Raw genomic sequence first — 17,776 nt, 5'->3', positions numbered from 1 at the left:
TTTGGCTGTGGCCTTTCTTTTTAGGGCCTTCTGACATCTGGGGCAAGAAAAGACTGAGGATATGACGTCGGTCATGCGCTTTAATACCATGACGCACTGACGTCAGATCTGAGCGCCCATGACCGACGCCAGCCTAATACTTTGGTATTCGGGCCGACCGAGGACAGCGGACTACCCACAGGTTATGACTGCAGCAATGTGGATCTTCGAACATCTACATTTATGGTAGGTACAAAACTGTACTTTTTCACACTTGGAGAGCAGCTGTAATCAACCCCCTGATCAGTCTACAGCCATTTCTGAAGTCTGAGGAGTGAATCTTTTTGTTAACGCCAAGGTCAAAAAAGACGGAGAAACTGATATAGGGATTGAGATAATGATATAAAGTTGCACTTCCTGTTGTCATATGCTGAGATATGTACGTATTGAGAAAAAAATGAACAGAGAGAAAATGTTTTTGTTGACACCAAGAGGTAAGAAGGCTTGAGAGAATGCTGTAAGGTTGCACTTCCACAAAATACAGAGAGAGAGAAGGATTGAGAAAGTGATGAATGCCAGGGTAGTATTTGCTGCCCTCAAGAGCTAAGGGACTGAACAGCATGATGTTCATCATAATATTCATTGTTGCAGTCTTGACCTCAGGGATTTTTTGCCTGCAAGAAGTCCAGTGGCCAACCCAACATCCATAACTCTTCCGTTATCTTCCTGTATTCGACTAACTTCCTATCACTCAAATATGATGATGGTGGCATAAAAGAGGCTTCACTTTATGCTGTCTTCAGATCTTTCTTTAACTAGACACCATGGCTTTCTTCCAGGAATCCATATAAGTACCATGTTGGGAAATATTGCATTGTCTGTGCCGTTGATCATAGACTTATAGTAATGAATTTAAAAGAATTAATAAATGTCTGCGGTAGCATTGTCGCCTCACAGTAAGACGCTGTCCGGTTCGATTCTCAGCTAGAGCGTCTTCTGTGAGAGACATGCGTGAATGGGTGTACCTTTGTTGAAGGTTGTGTGTCAGGGCTGGTAACCCGGCACATAAAAATCAACTACCAATCATTAGCGGACCGGAGTTCCGCTGTGGCGACCCCTAACCGGGAAAAGCCGAAAGACACAAACAAGCAGTAACTGTCTTGAATGTGAGAAGGAAATCTCACATATGGTTTTCCATTCTAGATGTTTGTTTGGCTAGACATAAGAGTCTGACATGGGTAGTTGTCCGCATTGTGATGGATTAAACCCTAGGGCAATCTAGCAGTGCTCAGAATTGATCCATTTATTTCTAACTCGAAAGAAACTCTTCATTCCCTCCCCCTTCACCCTTGCTTCAGCCAAGACCTCCACTAGCCACTCTCCAAAATGTAAAATCTTGGAGAAATGCCCTTGGGAAAAGCATAGGAAAACAGGCTACAACCTTTTTGAGTCCATTGGTATTCTTAGGCCCAGTGTCGGCATGATTGAAGAGGCACATTTGCAGCTCCTGTACTCTAAATCAGTTAATACAGAAGCCTCTAGAGGTTGTCACTCTCTTGGGTACTGGCATATCCTCACAGGCCAAATCTGGGGCGATGTTGGTTGGTCCAGATGCCTCCCTGAGGGCCATTGGAGTTGACATCTGTGTAATTGTTAATGAAAGGAATTGTAGTATCCTAACGTTACTTGCTCAAGACGTGGTTTGCAGAAACTGTGTCCTCCAGTGACCATAGTATCTAAGGTTCAGAGTAGTACCGAGGTTCAAGAAATCCAAGCCAAAAAAAAATACAAGCTTGGCACAGACTAGGCTGAGGGGTACCTCATCCCACTCTAGTCCTAAAGCCACTTTCCTGGAACTTTTACAGTTGGAACAGGATTTCATGAGTTTCTGAAGTCCAGGCAGCCTGCCTTGCACATTTTAGTGGAGTCAAGGTTTCTGCTGAAAGGAGCAGAATTGAACCTACTCTGGAGGAGGATTCAGACACCCCTGATTAGTGCTGGATGAGCTGTCATACAAAAACAAATATTTCCATTCTCATACCTTGTGTGATGCTCCTCCACCAGAGGATATCTCATTTGGATGTCCCCTTTATAGGATGAAGGAAGTCTTCTGATGGAGGTGTGGGAGTTCTCATAGGCCCATTTAAGAAATAAAAAATGTGATATATAGTCAGTCAGCATGGAAGTGAACAAGACTGTAGGTCTCTGTAAATCTGAAAGTTGGGAAGGAAACGAGTGACAAAAGTTCTGCAAGGTTTTGTTCATCAATATTTTTAAAATAGAGGGGAAGTACCAGCATCTTGATAAGAAGCAGCAGTGGTGGTAGTATAGAAAAAGGCTAAAGACCCTTCAGGTCTGGATTCATGTAGACCCATTTTAATTTTAATCCATGATCATACTGTTTGTGTCTGTACTGGCTAAGATAATGACAAGGATGTTACCACAGTAGATATGTGCAAATGTGGTTTTGTGCAAGGGAGTCAAACATTTGATAGCTTTAATAGAACAAGGATGATACAGAGGAAATTGGAGTGTAAGAAAATACTTTTTCTATTGTTGAGTCTTGGTGATAAGAAAGCATTTGACAAGGTTAGTGGGAATTTTTCGTTGGCAGCTGTAGCATTTGTAATTCTCTATTAGAATAGTTGTATTAATGAGGATATGTGAAAGGGTTGGGGGCAATAATTACAATGAGGGAATCCTCTATTTGTAGAGTGGAACCAGACAGGGGATGTAATCCCCCCCCCCCCCTCTGTTATTTGCGTTATATTTACAGACATTAGCAAAGAAGACTGGGATTCACAAATTCAAGACTATAAGTGGTGTGGTAAATGGGAACAGTTAATCTTATTTGCAGATGATTATATTTTGTACTTGATAAATCCAGAAAAGGACATTTTGCTGTTTACATTTTGAGATAGTTTCATGTGTTTTTGGAATATAAAAAATAAAAATAAGAAAACAGGTGCATTGGTAAACCATGCACCCATGCTTGAATTGGTACAGCAATACTCATACTTACGGGGGCATGAAAAGATTATGTATTTAGGTATGTTGAATAAAAATAATTCTGTCATTTTAGCTAAAGATATGTGGGAAAATATTGACAAGGAGATAATCCAAAAAATAACTAACTGGAAGCTTTTGGTTATGGTAAGATAAGCAGTGAAATGTTTTCAGTTCCTCCAGTCTTGTATGAGAGTCTGACCTATTTTATCATCTGGCAGAGAGTGTATGGATGACAATAGAGATGGAAGAATTTATTGGGAGGAGAAAAGGGCGATAGCTAAGTAAGATAAGTGTAATCTCCCCATAGAACTTGGTGGCTTAGGGTTAACTTGATATGAGTGGTAATTTAAAATTATATAGTTAATGCTTGTATACATACTTTAAGCAGAAAGTTCTGAACTGAAGTGGAAAAGCATGATGAGGAAATGGATGCGTTAGTTTGAGAAAGAGAGAGATTAGGATTTTGGATGAAGTCTTTCTGGAGGATTGTTCAGAATATTATGTTTATAAAGTATCAAGAAGTAAACCAGCAAGGAATGGAGAAGATTTTAACTATCGGGATGTCTGCAATTTAGAGTATTGAAAATATGGAAGAAGAAGCAGAAATATGCTGGAGGAAGTTAGCAAAGGAACCATTGTTGTGGAAGCCGATAGCTTGGAGGTAAAAGTAGTAGCGTAAGATGAAGCTAAGATGAAGCTAAGTAGTAGTTTAGACTACAGATTAGAGATTGCCTTCTGTACCAGGGATTGATAACAGGGAACTGGCAAAGAAAAAAGTCGTACCAACTGAAAGATCAACTGTAGCAGTACTGAGTTACTTCTAGAACAGGAGATGCTGTTAAAAGGGGAAAATTAGGACACACACAATAGTGCATAGTAACCGTAAGAATGAATGTACCAGGTTAGAGAAGATTGGGAAAAGAAAATACAAAGATAAACAGCAAAGGAACAATGGGAAGAAATTTGAATGGTTCCCCAAGTAGGTAACAAAACTGAGAAAGTTTAGGATTTTTACATGGAATTGTTTATAATGTTTTATACTCCAAGTAAACGTTAGAGGATTGTTCTTAAATAGCAAATATTGAAGACGTGATGGGGGAAGAGAGCAAATCAGATACTTTTTTTGCAGGACTGTAATTATTTGCCAGATTTTAAACATTCTATACACAGTATATTGACAAAAATGTTGGGGGACCAAATGGTAGTAACCAAGAACGTGAGTGAGATGGGAAATAAGATTTTAATTGCATAGGCATACTAGTCTTAAGTTTAGTGTTATTGGCAGTCAAAGCAGTTATGAGAAAATGGAAATCAAAATCTAAACCAGCTGTAATGGGAGGTATTGAATAGTGTAAAGGAGATAGAATTGCAGGTGTGATGTTTAGAAAAGCAAAGGAGCAAATTTCATAGAAATAGAATTTATGGGAAGAATGAATGCAGAATAATGGTTTTACGAAGTGTGGTTTTAAGTGAAGGTAGGAAATGAGCAATTTATCCAATGGTGGAGTGAATAAAAATTAACAAGAAAATCTTTAGACTGCAGTACAGTAGTAATACAAACTATTAAGTGTTTTATATTAGTTCGTGAACCCGTATTGCAGCTTAAAACATGGTAATTTAATCCATCCATAATCTCTTTTCTCATTTTTGCCCATGAGGTTGGGGTGTCATTTCAACTTTGGCAATCATGTAGAGCCAAGGTTCACAGCACCAGGTGGCTAGCCCTATCATGATTGTTCTTCCACACCACACACATGCCCACACAGTCTTACCTATGGCCAGTCTAGAGTGTCCAGTCTACCTATTGCATGTCTTTGGAGTTTGGGAGGTAACCGGAGCACCTGGAGAGAACTCACATGAACACAGGGAGGACATTCAGACTGTGCACAGAAGGTGCCCCAGGCAGGAATTGAACAGGAGAACCTCTTGCTGTGAGACTACAGTGCTATTCACTGTGCCACTGATGTTTAAAAAATGATAAAGCAAACTGCAAAGGTTGTAAAGGAATGGTAGCATTTAGGTCACTGGTAGTGCACTGATGTTTGGGCCAGATGGAGATATGGCTGGAACAGTTATTGCAGTTCACTGGACTATGTAGAGCACGGAGCAGCTCTTCATTGATAAAATCCATATTGTAACCCTGTGTCATGGGACTGAGTTGGCTGTTTAAACCTTGATGACCTCTTAAAATTAAGTGATTCTGCTATATATCCTCTTCCGGGAGTTAAGTAAGTAATTTAAAGTAACAGAAGTTGTAATTCTGAAAAGTTTGCACTATTGATGTAATGTGAATATTTGTGTACTTTGTCCTGTAGAAGTTTACCTTGAAGCCAGTTTTTCACTGCGTGATAATTAGGCAGAATCTTCTTTGTGTCTGTAGTAGTGGTATTTCACTGTGTGTTGTGTTTTTCTTTGTAGTATAAAGTTTTTTTAATGCCACAAGCTACTATTTTATACTGAGTTATGCAAAATATAGGAAATTATCAGCCATACTAAAACTAATTACATCTTTTGTCATTTAGGGAGAAAGAAATGGAAGAAGACTTGCTGTCTACCTTCATTTGTCATATTTATTTTTATTCTGGGCTGCATTATTGCTGGAATTACCTTGTTGGCTATTTTTAAGGTGGATGCAAAGAACATGACTGTGAATGCTGTTCTGATATCGATTGCTTGTGTTGTTGGTTTGGCATTCATCTTGAACTGTGTCACTTGGTGGCAAGTGATGGACTCTGTCCTCAACTCGCAACGGAAACGCCTTCTAGGTGCTGCTTCTAAACTGCACAAGTTAAAGAGTGAAGGATTTATGAAGGTAAGGAACTTTATACTTCACTTTGCACTGTCTAATTGTCTGATGGTAACTGGCTTCTGATTCCCTTCTGAGAGAACTGCAGGGCAGAAAACTGGCTTTTGAGTCATTGATTGAGTGACAGTCGTGGTTGGAATGTCCCATTGCTTGTTGAAGTTTGCTGCATGAGGGCATGCCCTTTCGCGACTCTCACTACAGATTACAATGTCATCTGCAAACATCATAGTCCACAGGGACTCCTGTCTGATCTCATCTGTCAACCTGTCCATCACCATTGCCAATAAGAAAGGGCTCAGAGCTGATACTTGATGTAGTCCCACCTCCACCTTAAATGCATCCGTCACTCCCACCGCAGACCTCACCACTGTCACACTACCCTCGTAAATATCCTGTACCACTCTTACATGCTTCTCTGACACTCCCAACTTCCTCATACAATACCACAACTCCTCTCTAGGCACCCTGTCTACAAAAACACAATGCAGCTCCTTCTGACCTTCTCTGTACGTCTACATCAACACTCTGAGCAAACATTGCATCTGTAGTGCTCTTTCCCGCCATGAAACCATACTGCTTTATGTAGACCATATTCTGACTCTGAGGATATCCTTGCCTTAGCACCTGAGGGCTTCACCTTTTCTGAAATACTTCATAAAGTGAGGGCGTATTTCCACTAGAAGCTCAGGATTACCCTCAGTCAGAGAAGAGGGTTAAAGAATTTTTGAAACTCCCTGTGCATAAACCTTTGGCCTTTCATCCAGTTCTAGAAAGAATGGATGATGTTATTTTGAGCTCATACTTGCAGTCTGGGTCCCAACCGCCTGCTCCTAGGAAGCCAGACCATTTTATAGAGCTCTGGATTCTCACAAACACTTTTTTTTTAGAAATCCTATTGCTGAATTTGAAGTGGTGACTCAGGATCCTATGGGCGCTAAAGGCAGCACTTCTAGGAGTTCCTTACCAAATGGTAAGGAAGAGTGGACCTCTGACCAGTTTGACAAAAAAGTCTGTACTTATGACACCCTGGCTGTGAGAGCTGTCAGTTGCCAGTTCCATGTGGCTAAGTAACAGGAAACTCTGCTAGACTATATCAAAGAAGAACTGGAGGGGATGGAAGATAAAGCGCTCTCCAAAGTATTCCTTGATATTTGTAAAGCTGTCTCAAGTTGCATAACATTCTTTATGTTGTGGTTTTGCTGCTTTAGAAGCATTAAGCACAGTGGCTGCCTCAGGGTCTCTTACTTGCAGACCTACCTGGTTAAAGGAACAATCATTTCCAGGCAACATAAAAGATGGCAATCAGAACCTACTGCTAGGCCTAGTGGATCCCAACCCCCAGGGGTCCAGCAGGGAGCAACTATGATGTAGCTGGCCTCCTCCCTGTTTCCATTCCCTCAAGTCCCACCCCAAACATCCCCACTCCCTTTCTTCCAAACCTCCTCCTCCCTTCCAAGCTAGGGGGAAGGCTTTCTGTCTTTTACCACAAATGGACCAAGATAACCCAAGAAAAGTGCGTGCTAAGCATTATCAAAACAGGTTGCATACTGTCTTTTGCCTCTCTTCCAAAGCCTGCAGGCATTCCTTCTGTCTCAACAAAGCAAATTCAAGAAGCTCTGACCCAAGTGTGTCTGCTTTTACAGTAAGGCTAATAGAAAGGTACTTCCCAAGGAAGGTGTTTTGTTCCAGACCCTTCCTTGTTCCAAGAAAGGAGGAAACTTGCAGAGCCATCCTAGACTTTTCAAGATTAAACATATTTTTTCTGGTATCCAGGTTCAAAATGCTAACCTTACCAAAGCTCCTATGTAATGCTTTCCTCCTTAGGCCTACAAGATCCCTTCTGATCTTAAAGATGCTTACCTACATATTCCCATTGCAAAGTCCCACAGGAAGCATCTTCTTTTCAAGCAGGATTAATCATTATCAGTTCTTTTCTCTGCCCTTTGGGTTATCTACTGAGCCCAGAGTATTTGTGTCCACAAATAGTTGCTCAGGGGGAAGAATTGGCAGAATTGTTAATTGCTACAGTGTCTAATTAATTTCCAGGTTCAAACTGTACTGACTGTCGGATTGAACAACTAAATTTGCTTAATATCAATTGCCTTTATTTTCTTTTTTCCAAAGGTGTACAGAAATGTCCTTGAAGAGCCATTACTGATAAATACAGAAAAATCAGTCCAGGAAAAATGCGCTTATAACAGCTTTTCAGTCATTTTGCTAGTAACTGTGTGTCTGTGGAAATTCATCCTAATTCTAAGTGTCTGGCCTTCTCTCCTATATAACCTGTCTGTGATTATTTTGTGCATTTGATTACGTAAACCCCATTTTCAGAAGTGCATGTAAATGAACACTATACTTTGAATCTTTTCTGTGAAGCTATGTTGGAAGCAGTGTGAATTATCTGACATGCTTTGTACCTTGGATGGTTGCAGGGTTTTGTGCCATTTTGGACTGTGTTCTTATCTGTTCTGTCATTGTCTAAGTGTGCTTCTCACAAGAAGATTCTTTAGATTTGTTTATTTTTTTAAGTGACAGCAGCGGGGGTGCTTGAAAAATGTTTCCCAACTTATCTTCACTGAACATTGGTTGGTGTTCCTTTTAGATTTTGTAGAGTTTAAATTCTGGATGATATTTTGTCACTAGTAGAACTGTCATGGGGTCCCACTCTTTATATTGGAGTAGCTGCTCTTGTCAGCTGCCCTGTCAAACTTCCTGGCAGAATATGGCTTCTTTCAGTTATGCCAACTGTGTGTCTCTTCCTGGCTCAGTAGAACAGATACTGTGATATTGGAGGTACTTGACTGTAAATAACTGACTTTGGCTGGAATGATTACCACTTTTGTGCAGTGATGTCAGTCTGTTTGTTGGTGTTGTGTATTGAGTGCAACTTGGGAAAAATCTGAATAATAGTAGTGCTGACATTAAATTTGAAAGAAGTGCAAGAACAAAACAGTAAGGTTCCCAAAGGTCATGAAGTGCTTAAAGCCAAAAACATCATTCTGTAGGTAGAAGAGTCTTGATCCTGTTGGTGGTAATATTAATTGTACTTCTAAGGACAAAGATTTGAAACAACAAGAAGTGCTTCAATTGCAGAGTTTTGTCATCAAGAAATCTCTAATACAGATATGGAAACTGCAACAGGTGCCATTTGTCAGACTTGTTTACCCTGTTTTCAGATAAACCAGGAGGAGGAGGAAGAAATTGAAGATTCTGCATATTTATTTAGAAGAACACCAAAAACTACATGGATTTAATAGTCTGTGTAGTGGATCCTGTTGTTGGACCTCTTGCTAAGAACAATTTATCACGGATGGGATTTCTGTAAAATGCAACTGTTTTTAGCTCCAAAAGATACTACATTTTATGCAACTTTCTCAAACAATGAAATTTGCCAAAAAGAGCTGGCTTTTCTGGAGTGTGAAAAACAAACAATCTAATGTTGTCCTTTTCATTCTTCCTCATTGATGTTACAGTTCTGACCCTCTGATCCGACTCGGCCCCATTTTCAAGACTTGGATCCTAGTCTTGAGCTCCTCCCTCTACCCATAGTGCACTACACTACGCCATCCCCAGCTCCTCATATCTCATTTGCCCCCTGACATCTAAGACGCAGATCCCTGGTCTCGACTGTGAGGAAAATTACTTGTTCTTCTTTTTTGACAATTCATTATTGTTAAAACTCCTAGCTATAGTTAGTTCTCTGTGTCTGTGGGTTTCTTTTTTCCTTCCTTCCTGTCTGTTAGAATATTTGTGACAGTTTTCACTAGTGTTAGGGTGGTTGCTTCTGTAGTACCTTTCTCTCTCTCTCTCTGTCTCGTGTCTTTATTAAAAAAAAACAGTTTTGCTAGTTATTTTCTAGTTTTTCCAGTATAATATGGGTTACTGTTTTAACGTTAAGTGTGTGGCCTTTAATTATGTCTGAAAAGCCTTCAGGCTTCAAATTATGCACTTCTTGTGGTTACAAGATTTCCAACTTTGCTGCCCCCAAGAAGTGTGTATGTTGTCTGGGCCATCAGCATTTAAGGTCAGCCTGTGAAATCTGTGCTGCTTTCAATCCCTGGGCCATATTGGACCAACGAAATAAGTTGATTTTGAAAGGGTTGTTGCTTGCCTCCTCCTCCTCTTCCTCTGGGTCTGAAACCCCTTCTAAGTCACATGGCTCGGACAAGCCTAGGAAGAAGTCTTTACAAAAATCTTCACGGTCGTCTTCTGAGCTTCCTCTGAAGCATACAAAAGCATTGGAAATGGCAACCTAAGATCAGAGGTTGACTTCTTCAGATCCTCAGACTTCCACAGATCCTAAAGAACTTCCCACCTGTTGTGATCCACAGAGACCTTTGGATCCGATGGAGGTTATTATAGTTACCAGCTCTCCTTCTCCTTTGACTCCAGTGCTGGATCCCAGGCCATCGGATCTGACAGCTAGGAGCAGAATCCAGAGAGTTTAATAAGGACAGTTTCACCATCACTGACAGTCAAGATATTTCAAACACCCAGAAACCATTCAAGACACGCTTTCTCAGCCTTGTCCAGGTCTTCTAGGAGCTTGACAGAGGCCAATATGGACAGCATGATGCGTGGATGTTCTTCATGTTTCACTGTTGCAGTCATCATGGTTGGGTTATCTGCCTGCAGGTAGCCCTCAGTCGGCCCGAATACCAGAGACTTAGTATTTCTGCGGCAACTATTCTAACCTGTTTCTAGGGCAACATCTACCTCTACAGCATTTTTCAGGGGAATCCCTACCAGGGACATCCTGGAGGCTGCTACTTGGAGTTCTGTACACACCTTCACCAAGCATTACCACCTGCCTAGCTTTTCCAAATCCAGGGCAGGATTTGCTGCAGCAGTCTTGCAAGGCATACTAGCCAGCCCTAACTCTTCTTGACTGCCTCCACCCTACTTTAGCTTTGGGAATCCACCCAATTGTGATGACTGCAGCAGTGAAACACGAAGAACATTGTACAGTTGTGTACACTTAACATAAATGTAGATGTTCGAGTGTATTCACTGTTGCAGTCCTGATTTCCCTCCTTACAGCCCCCCTAGTTTTCTCTCTCTCTCCTATCTGTGGCTATTACTAACCCCTTCTGGGCTATTAGTATTGGTATTTACTTTTTACTGGTGGTGTTTTCCCCACCATAACTTAGCTCCCTATTTGGGGGACTCCTGACATTTGGGCAAGAAAAACTGATGTAATGATGTCGGCTGCCTGTTTTTATATCCCTGACGACCTGATGTCCGTCCTGGAGTGACAGCATCCGATGCAGAAATACTAAGTCTCTGGTATTCGGGCCCACTGAGGGCTACCTGCAGGCAGATAACCCAAGTGTGATGACTGCAACAGTGAATACACTCGAACATCTACATTTATGGTAAATGTACACAACTGTACTATTCCTCAAGACTCGGATCCAGATGGGGATCTTACCAACTCCATCCTCTCTCAGATCTGTGAGTGCGCAGAAGCAGACCTTTCACACTCCTCCTTTCCAACCTGTGGTTTCAGAATCCCAGGAACCAGGATGCCTGAGAGATTCAGCGTTGGATCCAAGGAAGCACCATTCCTCAGATCCACCTAGTTCGTCGGATCCAAGCAGGTCTCGGGTCCATGATATTGGTGCTGGGTCCAGGAGGTTGTGGACTGTTCTGGAGCTGTTGAATCTGTCCCTTTCTCTTGGTGCCTCGGCCCTCAGCAGCTTGGGTCCAATTCTCTTTGAGGCTATCCCTCAGAGCCACACGCTCCAGGGATCTAAACCTTGTCATCACAATAAACAAAACATGCTGGAGGGGGATAGGTTCCTGACCCACAGACTCCCCAGACTCTGGAATAGACAGTCCATACATGTCAAGCAGCGCGCCTCTTTGGCCCTCTTCAAATGGAACCTTGAAGATTGGATGGGAGAAAGGAAATTCACCCCAGGGATCACGTCAGTCACCCTGCTAGACCAGGGGTCCAGGGAAGTAAATAGTGCGTGAAGAAATAGCCAGGGAATTGTTATAGCTAGGCTTGTATAGGCCCTAGGGCCAATAGCCTAGTACCCGCCTATGGGCCCAAGGTTGCCCCAGTCCTTTCTTCCTCAGCTGCCTCAGCTCCGAGGGAGATAGAGGGAGTCTCTCCGGGTCTGTCAGCTTTCCAGGTTGTAGAAAGGGCCTTCTCTTTACATAGAGATCCGTCTCTCACATCTCAGATGCTCCCTTTCATCCTTCATCAGGTCCAAGCACTGACCCCATTTTTTCTGCTCCAGGTCAGCCTACCCCAGGAAGCCTCAGTACTGTTCCACCTGAGGAATTTCTCCTTTCTTCAGCACCTCCCCTGAGCACCCCATTCAGGAGGTTCTGCAGAATAAGAAGTGTAAAAGGAGACACATGGACTCCCCAGTGAAGTCCCTCAGTGAAGATGCCGACTTTGATGAGGGAGAAGGATCCCCTCGATTGCCACCTGATGATGTCTCCTTCAGAGACATCCTGGAGATCCTTAAACAGAAAGGTGGCTGGTTTGCCCAACCTTTTTCTTCTGGAGAGTCTGTGTTCTTGGAGGCTTTTGGGGTGGGCCCATCTACATCCTGGTTGACCTCCCTCGATGGAGAAACGTATTGAATTAGTTTCCCACCAGGCCTGGAAGGAACCAGACACTGTCAAGCCCATTCCCAAGCATGTGGATACATTTTTAGTCCCACCAGCTGACAGAACACATTGGAACAAAGTGTCCCAGTTGATGCCATTGTTGTGGCAACAGCCACAAAAAAGGAACTAGCCAAGCAGAACTCCTCTGTCCATCCACCGAACATGGAGTGCAGAGCAATGGACAGATTCGGAAAGCACATCTATGCCTCAACCACGTTCACGCTTAGGTCATTAAATTATTTGGCACACTTTATGCGCTTGCAAGGAAATTTGATCAAGGAGCTTTCGAACTCTCTTGCTGAGATCATGTCGGCAGAGGATCTCAAAAAGGTTTCTCCCAAACTGGCTATTCTGCCAACCATTTCTAATTTTTTGATGTGGTTGATCTCCCATACATTGGAGGGTATCTCATGAGCAGCTGGTTCAGGTATACCCATGAAGAGATATGCCTGGATGAGGCTATGCAACTTTGTGGAACCCTTTAAGGCATCCTTTTTTAATGCCTCCATCAATAGCTCCTCCTTGTTTGACCATCAGTAAAAGAAATGCTTACCTTTAGCGAGCAGGAAGGAAAGACTCTGTCTGCCATGGGAGTTAAGTTTTCTAATTCTCAGAGGATCTTCTATTGAAACCAATGAAAAGAAAAGAAAACTTGGTTCCAGAAGTCTCAGGAGCCTTTTCAAGACCTGCGTGGAGATACTTCCTCCAAAGGCAGAGGAGGAGGAGGAGGGGGGTTTAACGGTAGACGTAGCCCCAGAGGCAGAGGGGGTCACAAAACCAGGGCTTCAGAGACTCCTTCTCTGATTGGCCCCATCAGTGCTCCCGAAGTGCTGCCTGACTGTCCATCTCTGGAGGCAGTTGGGGTTGTGTTTCCCTGCACCTAGACACCTGGACAAATCTTACAAACAATGCTTGGGTGCTAAGTATAATATCCAGATGCTATTACATTTCCTTTTCCCTTTCCACCTCCAGAACCCAGGAGAAAACTACCTGACATTCCACCCAGTCAGAGGGAGTATGCAGCTCAAGAAGTCCAAAAGCTGGTACAAAAAAAGAGTAATCCAGGAGGTCCGAACTGAACAAATAGAATTTGGAACGTATTTCCACTTTTTTTGGTGCCAAAGAAAGCAGGGGACCTAAGACCAATTCTGGATCTAAGCACTCTGAATCAGTATGTAAAGAAGTCAAAAGTTCTGGACGGTTACAGTTCAAGTCCATCCTGCCTCTCCTGTGAAAGGATGATTGGATGTGCTGTCTGGATCTCCAGGATATGTACTATCACATCAAAATAGACAGGCGCTCCAGGAGACACCTGCAACTTTTGGCTGGGAGCCAATCACTACCAATTCAGAGCACTGCCCTTTGGACTCACCATAGCCCCTCGAGTGTTCACCAAAGGCATGGCAGTTGTAGCAGGTCACCTGAAGCTCAGAGGATTCCAGATGTTTCCCTCTGTAGACGATTGGCTCCTCACCTCCCCAACAAGGTATAGGGACTCTGGATATTACCAATCAAGTGGCCTCACTACCTCTTCACCGCATTACATCTCTGAGAAATCAGGTGTGGGACTTACTCTGTCATCCGTCCCCTCCAGCAAAATTGGCATTACAAACCCTCTGGTCAGTGTTGGCTGACATTGTTCTAGTCCGTCTGGCAAGATTCTTCATACAAATACTTCACTAGACTTTAGCAGTATAGTAGTTGATTTTTTACCAGCCTTCATCTGTTCCCATCAAGCTCGCTCCAATTTGCAAACATCATATTAGATGGTGGATACAGTTAGAAGACCTGTTTTTAGGCAGACCGTTCCATCCCCCCAATAGCCACAGTGACCACAGAAGCTTCCCAGTTGGAGTTGGGGGTATTAGAAGGGAAAGATGGTCCAAGGTACATGGTCCCACTCGGAGACCAAGCTGTCAATCGGTGTCCTTTAGATGAGAGCAGGCCTCCTAACGTTGTAAGCCTTTCAGGACGATATCTCTCTGAGGACTTTTGCTGTCCATACAGACATGTCAGTAGTCTGGTACATCAACAAACAAGGAGGAAATGCATTCCTACCTGTTGTGCAGAGAGGCCATGAGGGTTTGGGAATGGGCAATCTCTTCAGACCACTTTCTAATTGCAACCTGCATACCGGTGAAAACCAGTGCTCTGGCAGTCAGTCAGTGGGTTCATTCTTATTCCTCACAAGTGGTCCCACAATCATTTGGTAGCAAGCATGATTTTCAGTCATTGGGACCAGCCTTGCTGTGATCTATTTGCCTCTCCCCTCAACAACAAGTGCAGCAAGTACTTCGCTCCTATCCCCCCAGGGGGAGACACCGACAGATGTTCTGAGTCATGATTAGTCCCCTGGTCTCCTCTACACCTGTCCCCCTCTCCCATGATCCCGAAGTTTCTACAGAAAGCAAGCAGGTTGAAGAGCTCATCTCATTGTCCCCTTCTGACCTCATCACGTGTGGTTCCCCTTCCTCTGGTCTCACCTCAACTATCATCCATGGATATTGAAGCCCAGTCAGGACCTGTCTCACCCTTCAAAATTCCAACATCCAGTCTCCATGCTATCAAGCTGACTGCATGGTTTCTCCAATTTCATTGATAGTGAGATGATTCAGGCTCGCTTCCCGTGTTTGTGACATCATCTTGGCCTCCTAGAAGGCTTTCCACTAAGAATGTTTACAAAAACAAATAGAAAAGATTCTCCAATGGGCTTCTAAAGAGAACATTGACCCCTTCTGAACACCTACTTCAACCATCCTTCTTTTTCTCAATACTCTCTTCAAAGAAGAGACTTGTTTTTCTACCTTTAAACTCCAGTTATCTTGCAATATCCAATTTTCATACTGGCAACTAATCCCTCTGTCTATCAGCTTCCAGGTTATGTAAAGCATTCATGAAAGTAATCTTCCTCCATAGACCTCCCATAAAAGATCCTATTCCAGTCTGGGTCCACAAAGTGATCCTCCAGGGGTTGACTCAGAAACCATTTGAGCCAGCAAGCTATTGCGACATGAAGTTTCTTGCTTGGAAGACAATCGTTTTGGTAGCTATTACCTTAGTAAGAAGAACCTCTGAACTCCAGGCTTTATCAGCTAGGCCTCCTTGCATCATTTTCCATAAAGACAGGGTATCTTTATGAACCAATCCCTCTTTTATGCCTAAAGTGGCCAAAGAAACTAACATTATTCAATCCATACAGTTGCCAGTTTTCTTCCCGAACTTTACTGATAAAGGCAAATATATGCTGCGTCATCTTGACATTCATAGACAATTGCATTTCTATCCTCAAAGAACAAAATCAGTCTGTAGTCTGATCAGCTGTTTGTATCCTTTTTCTTTAACCACCAAGGTCAAGCAGTTTCCAAAGTTACAGTGGCTAATTGCATTACTGATTGTATTTCACTGATTTATTCTCTGAAAGGTTTGAACCTCCTGGAGCCCACTCCACCAGGTCTATGGCTACTTCATCTGCCTTTTCCTCTAGAATTTCAATTGATATCTGTGCTGCAGCCAGTTGGTCAAAGACGCATACCTTTGTTGCACATTATGTATTGAACATTGTCTTTAGAAGCAGGGCTTCCTTTGGCTCAGCAGTGCTCTGGCATATATTGTTCCTTGAGGGCCTCCTAAGAGTTACATCACTGGGGACTCTGACCCATCACAGAGGAAGAATGAAAAGGACATCAGATTTAGAAGTTATGTACTTACTTAACTTGGCATCTGTGTTGTCCATTTTCATTCTTCCTCACCTTCCCTCCAAGCCATCCCCCAGCCTTATCATTCCTAGAAGAATCTTTTGATAAGTTTGGAACTCGCGTGTTCCAGTTTTGAGCCTCAATCCTTTCTTTTGTCTGTATAATCTGCTGAGCAGTAAGGCAGCAAATTCAATCTGAGGAGTTCGGGATGGTGTAGTGCACTGTGGGTGGAGGGAGGAGGTCAAGACTAGGATCGGAGTCTTGAATATGTGGCTGAGTCAGATCCGAGGTTTGGATCTGTAACCCATCAGTGAGGAAAAATGAAAATAGACAACACAGATGCCAAGTTATGGTAAGTACTCTTTACCCTGTTTCAGTTGTAAAAGTATTTGTGCTGCTGTGCATATTTTTTAGTACTCTATAAATTATCAGGCTAAAATATCTATTTAATATGAGAATTAATTGGACCATGAAGACATCTGTGTTCTGTGAAGATCTGATATTTGTACAAACTTAGTAACACAAAGTTCCACTCAGTGATCTACTTGAGGCTGTATTATTGGAAAATCAAGACCACACTTTATTAACCATAAAACAAGGCAGCAAAATAATAAGCACTTTCGTCCTTCTCATTAACAGGACATTTTCAAAACTAGATACACAGCACATTTCTCAACTAAACTAGGTCAATCAATTATTCTCATTAATATAATAAATTAACTAATAAAGAAAGTTTAAGGTAATAATCTCCTACATATTTATAAATAACCAATAAAACTTTTTTTTAAAAAAATCAGTACAATATTATGTAATGAATTAGTATGAGCTTATCTCTTCATTATAAAACTAAAGCTCTTTCCTTCAAAATAGGAACCAGGGTAAGGTGTTCATTGAATGCCATGAGCACCCCTGGACTTAGTCTCAATTGCCACCCTAATTAACTTTTCTTAGTATTATTCTCCTAGTACCCACCCTCCACAATTCCAAAAAGGAACCTAGTGGAACTAGAACAACTCGCGGTATGTTTAAATAAGTAATTATTAGTATTTTTTACTTCACTAGCATGTAAGTGCTCATAAGTACATTTACGTAATTGTCTCTCTGTTTTCCTAATATAATATGCGTTACAACCCTGACATACAGCCACATACACTATACCCCTTGTTCCACAATTACCTCCTACTAAATCTATCTGTTGTAATGGCTCTCCTATAAAAATACTCTTCCCCGTCATAACATAATGACAGTAGTTGGATGCCCCACATTTTGTAGTGCTCTTACCTATACTCCTAGAAAAATAATTGGGATGTTTGTTTATAAAATGGGACACAATATGAAGTACTTATTGCAGTCATGTTCAAGCACTTGATCCAGATGTGGGGTGCACCTCAAGCAGATTGCAACATAGACAACTAGAAAAATTCTGTTCGAGATAGCCTTGCAACCAAGCATAGAGAACAGATGCTGTGACATTCCCTTAGTCAGGAATGTTTCTGTATGCTTTTTTTATCCTTTACAATGATTTTCAAGGTATTTCTAAAGAATCAGAAATAATTATCAAAAATCATTGTGGTAACTCCCTATTGGCCTCAGCAAAATTGGTTATCCCTAATTATGGGATTGGCCAGGGGCAATTAACTCAAGCGTCCTCATAGACTGA

The 17,776-nt window shown here is 42.1% G+C and overlaps 1 protein-coding gene across 3 annotated transcripts in view; it reads left to right on the top strand.

Annotated features, from left to right (window-relative positions):
* The window catches only part of KIDINS220 (kinase D interacting substrate 220), a 2,951,961-nt gene that overhangs the window by 1,835,406 nt on the left and 1,098,779 nt on the right, over positions 1-17,776 (top strand). For all 3 annotated transcript variants that reach the window (XM_044073258.1, XM_044073248.1, XM_044073241.1), the window contains exon 17: positions 5,511-5,800. In XM_044073258.1, the coding sequence (XP_043929193.1) occupies positions 5,511-5,800 (290 nt within the window). The remainder of the gene's footprint in view (positions 1-5,510; positions 5,801-17,776) is intronic.

Source organism: Protopterus annectens, chromosome 1.part1 (assembly GCF_019279795.1).
Source record: "Protopterus annectens isolate FY-2018-M chromosome 1.part1, PAN1.0, whole genome shotgun sequence".
Taxonomy (NCBI): Eukaryota; Metazoa; Chordata; order Ceratodontiformes; family Protopteridae; genus Protopterus; species Protopterus annectens.
Note: the sequence above shows the minus strand (reverse complement) of the source record. Positions and strands in the feature narration are given on the sequence as shown.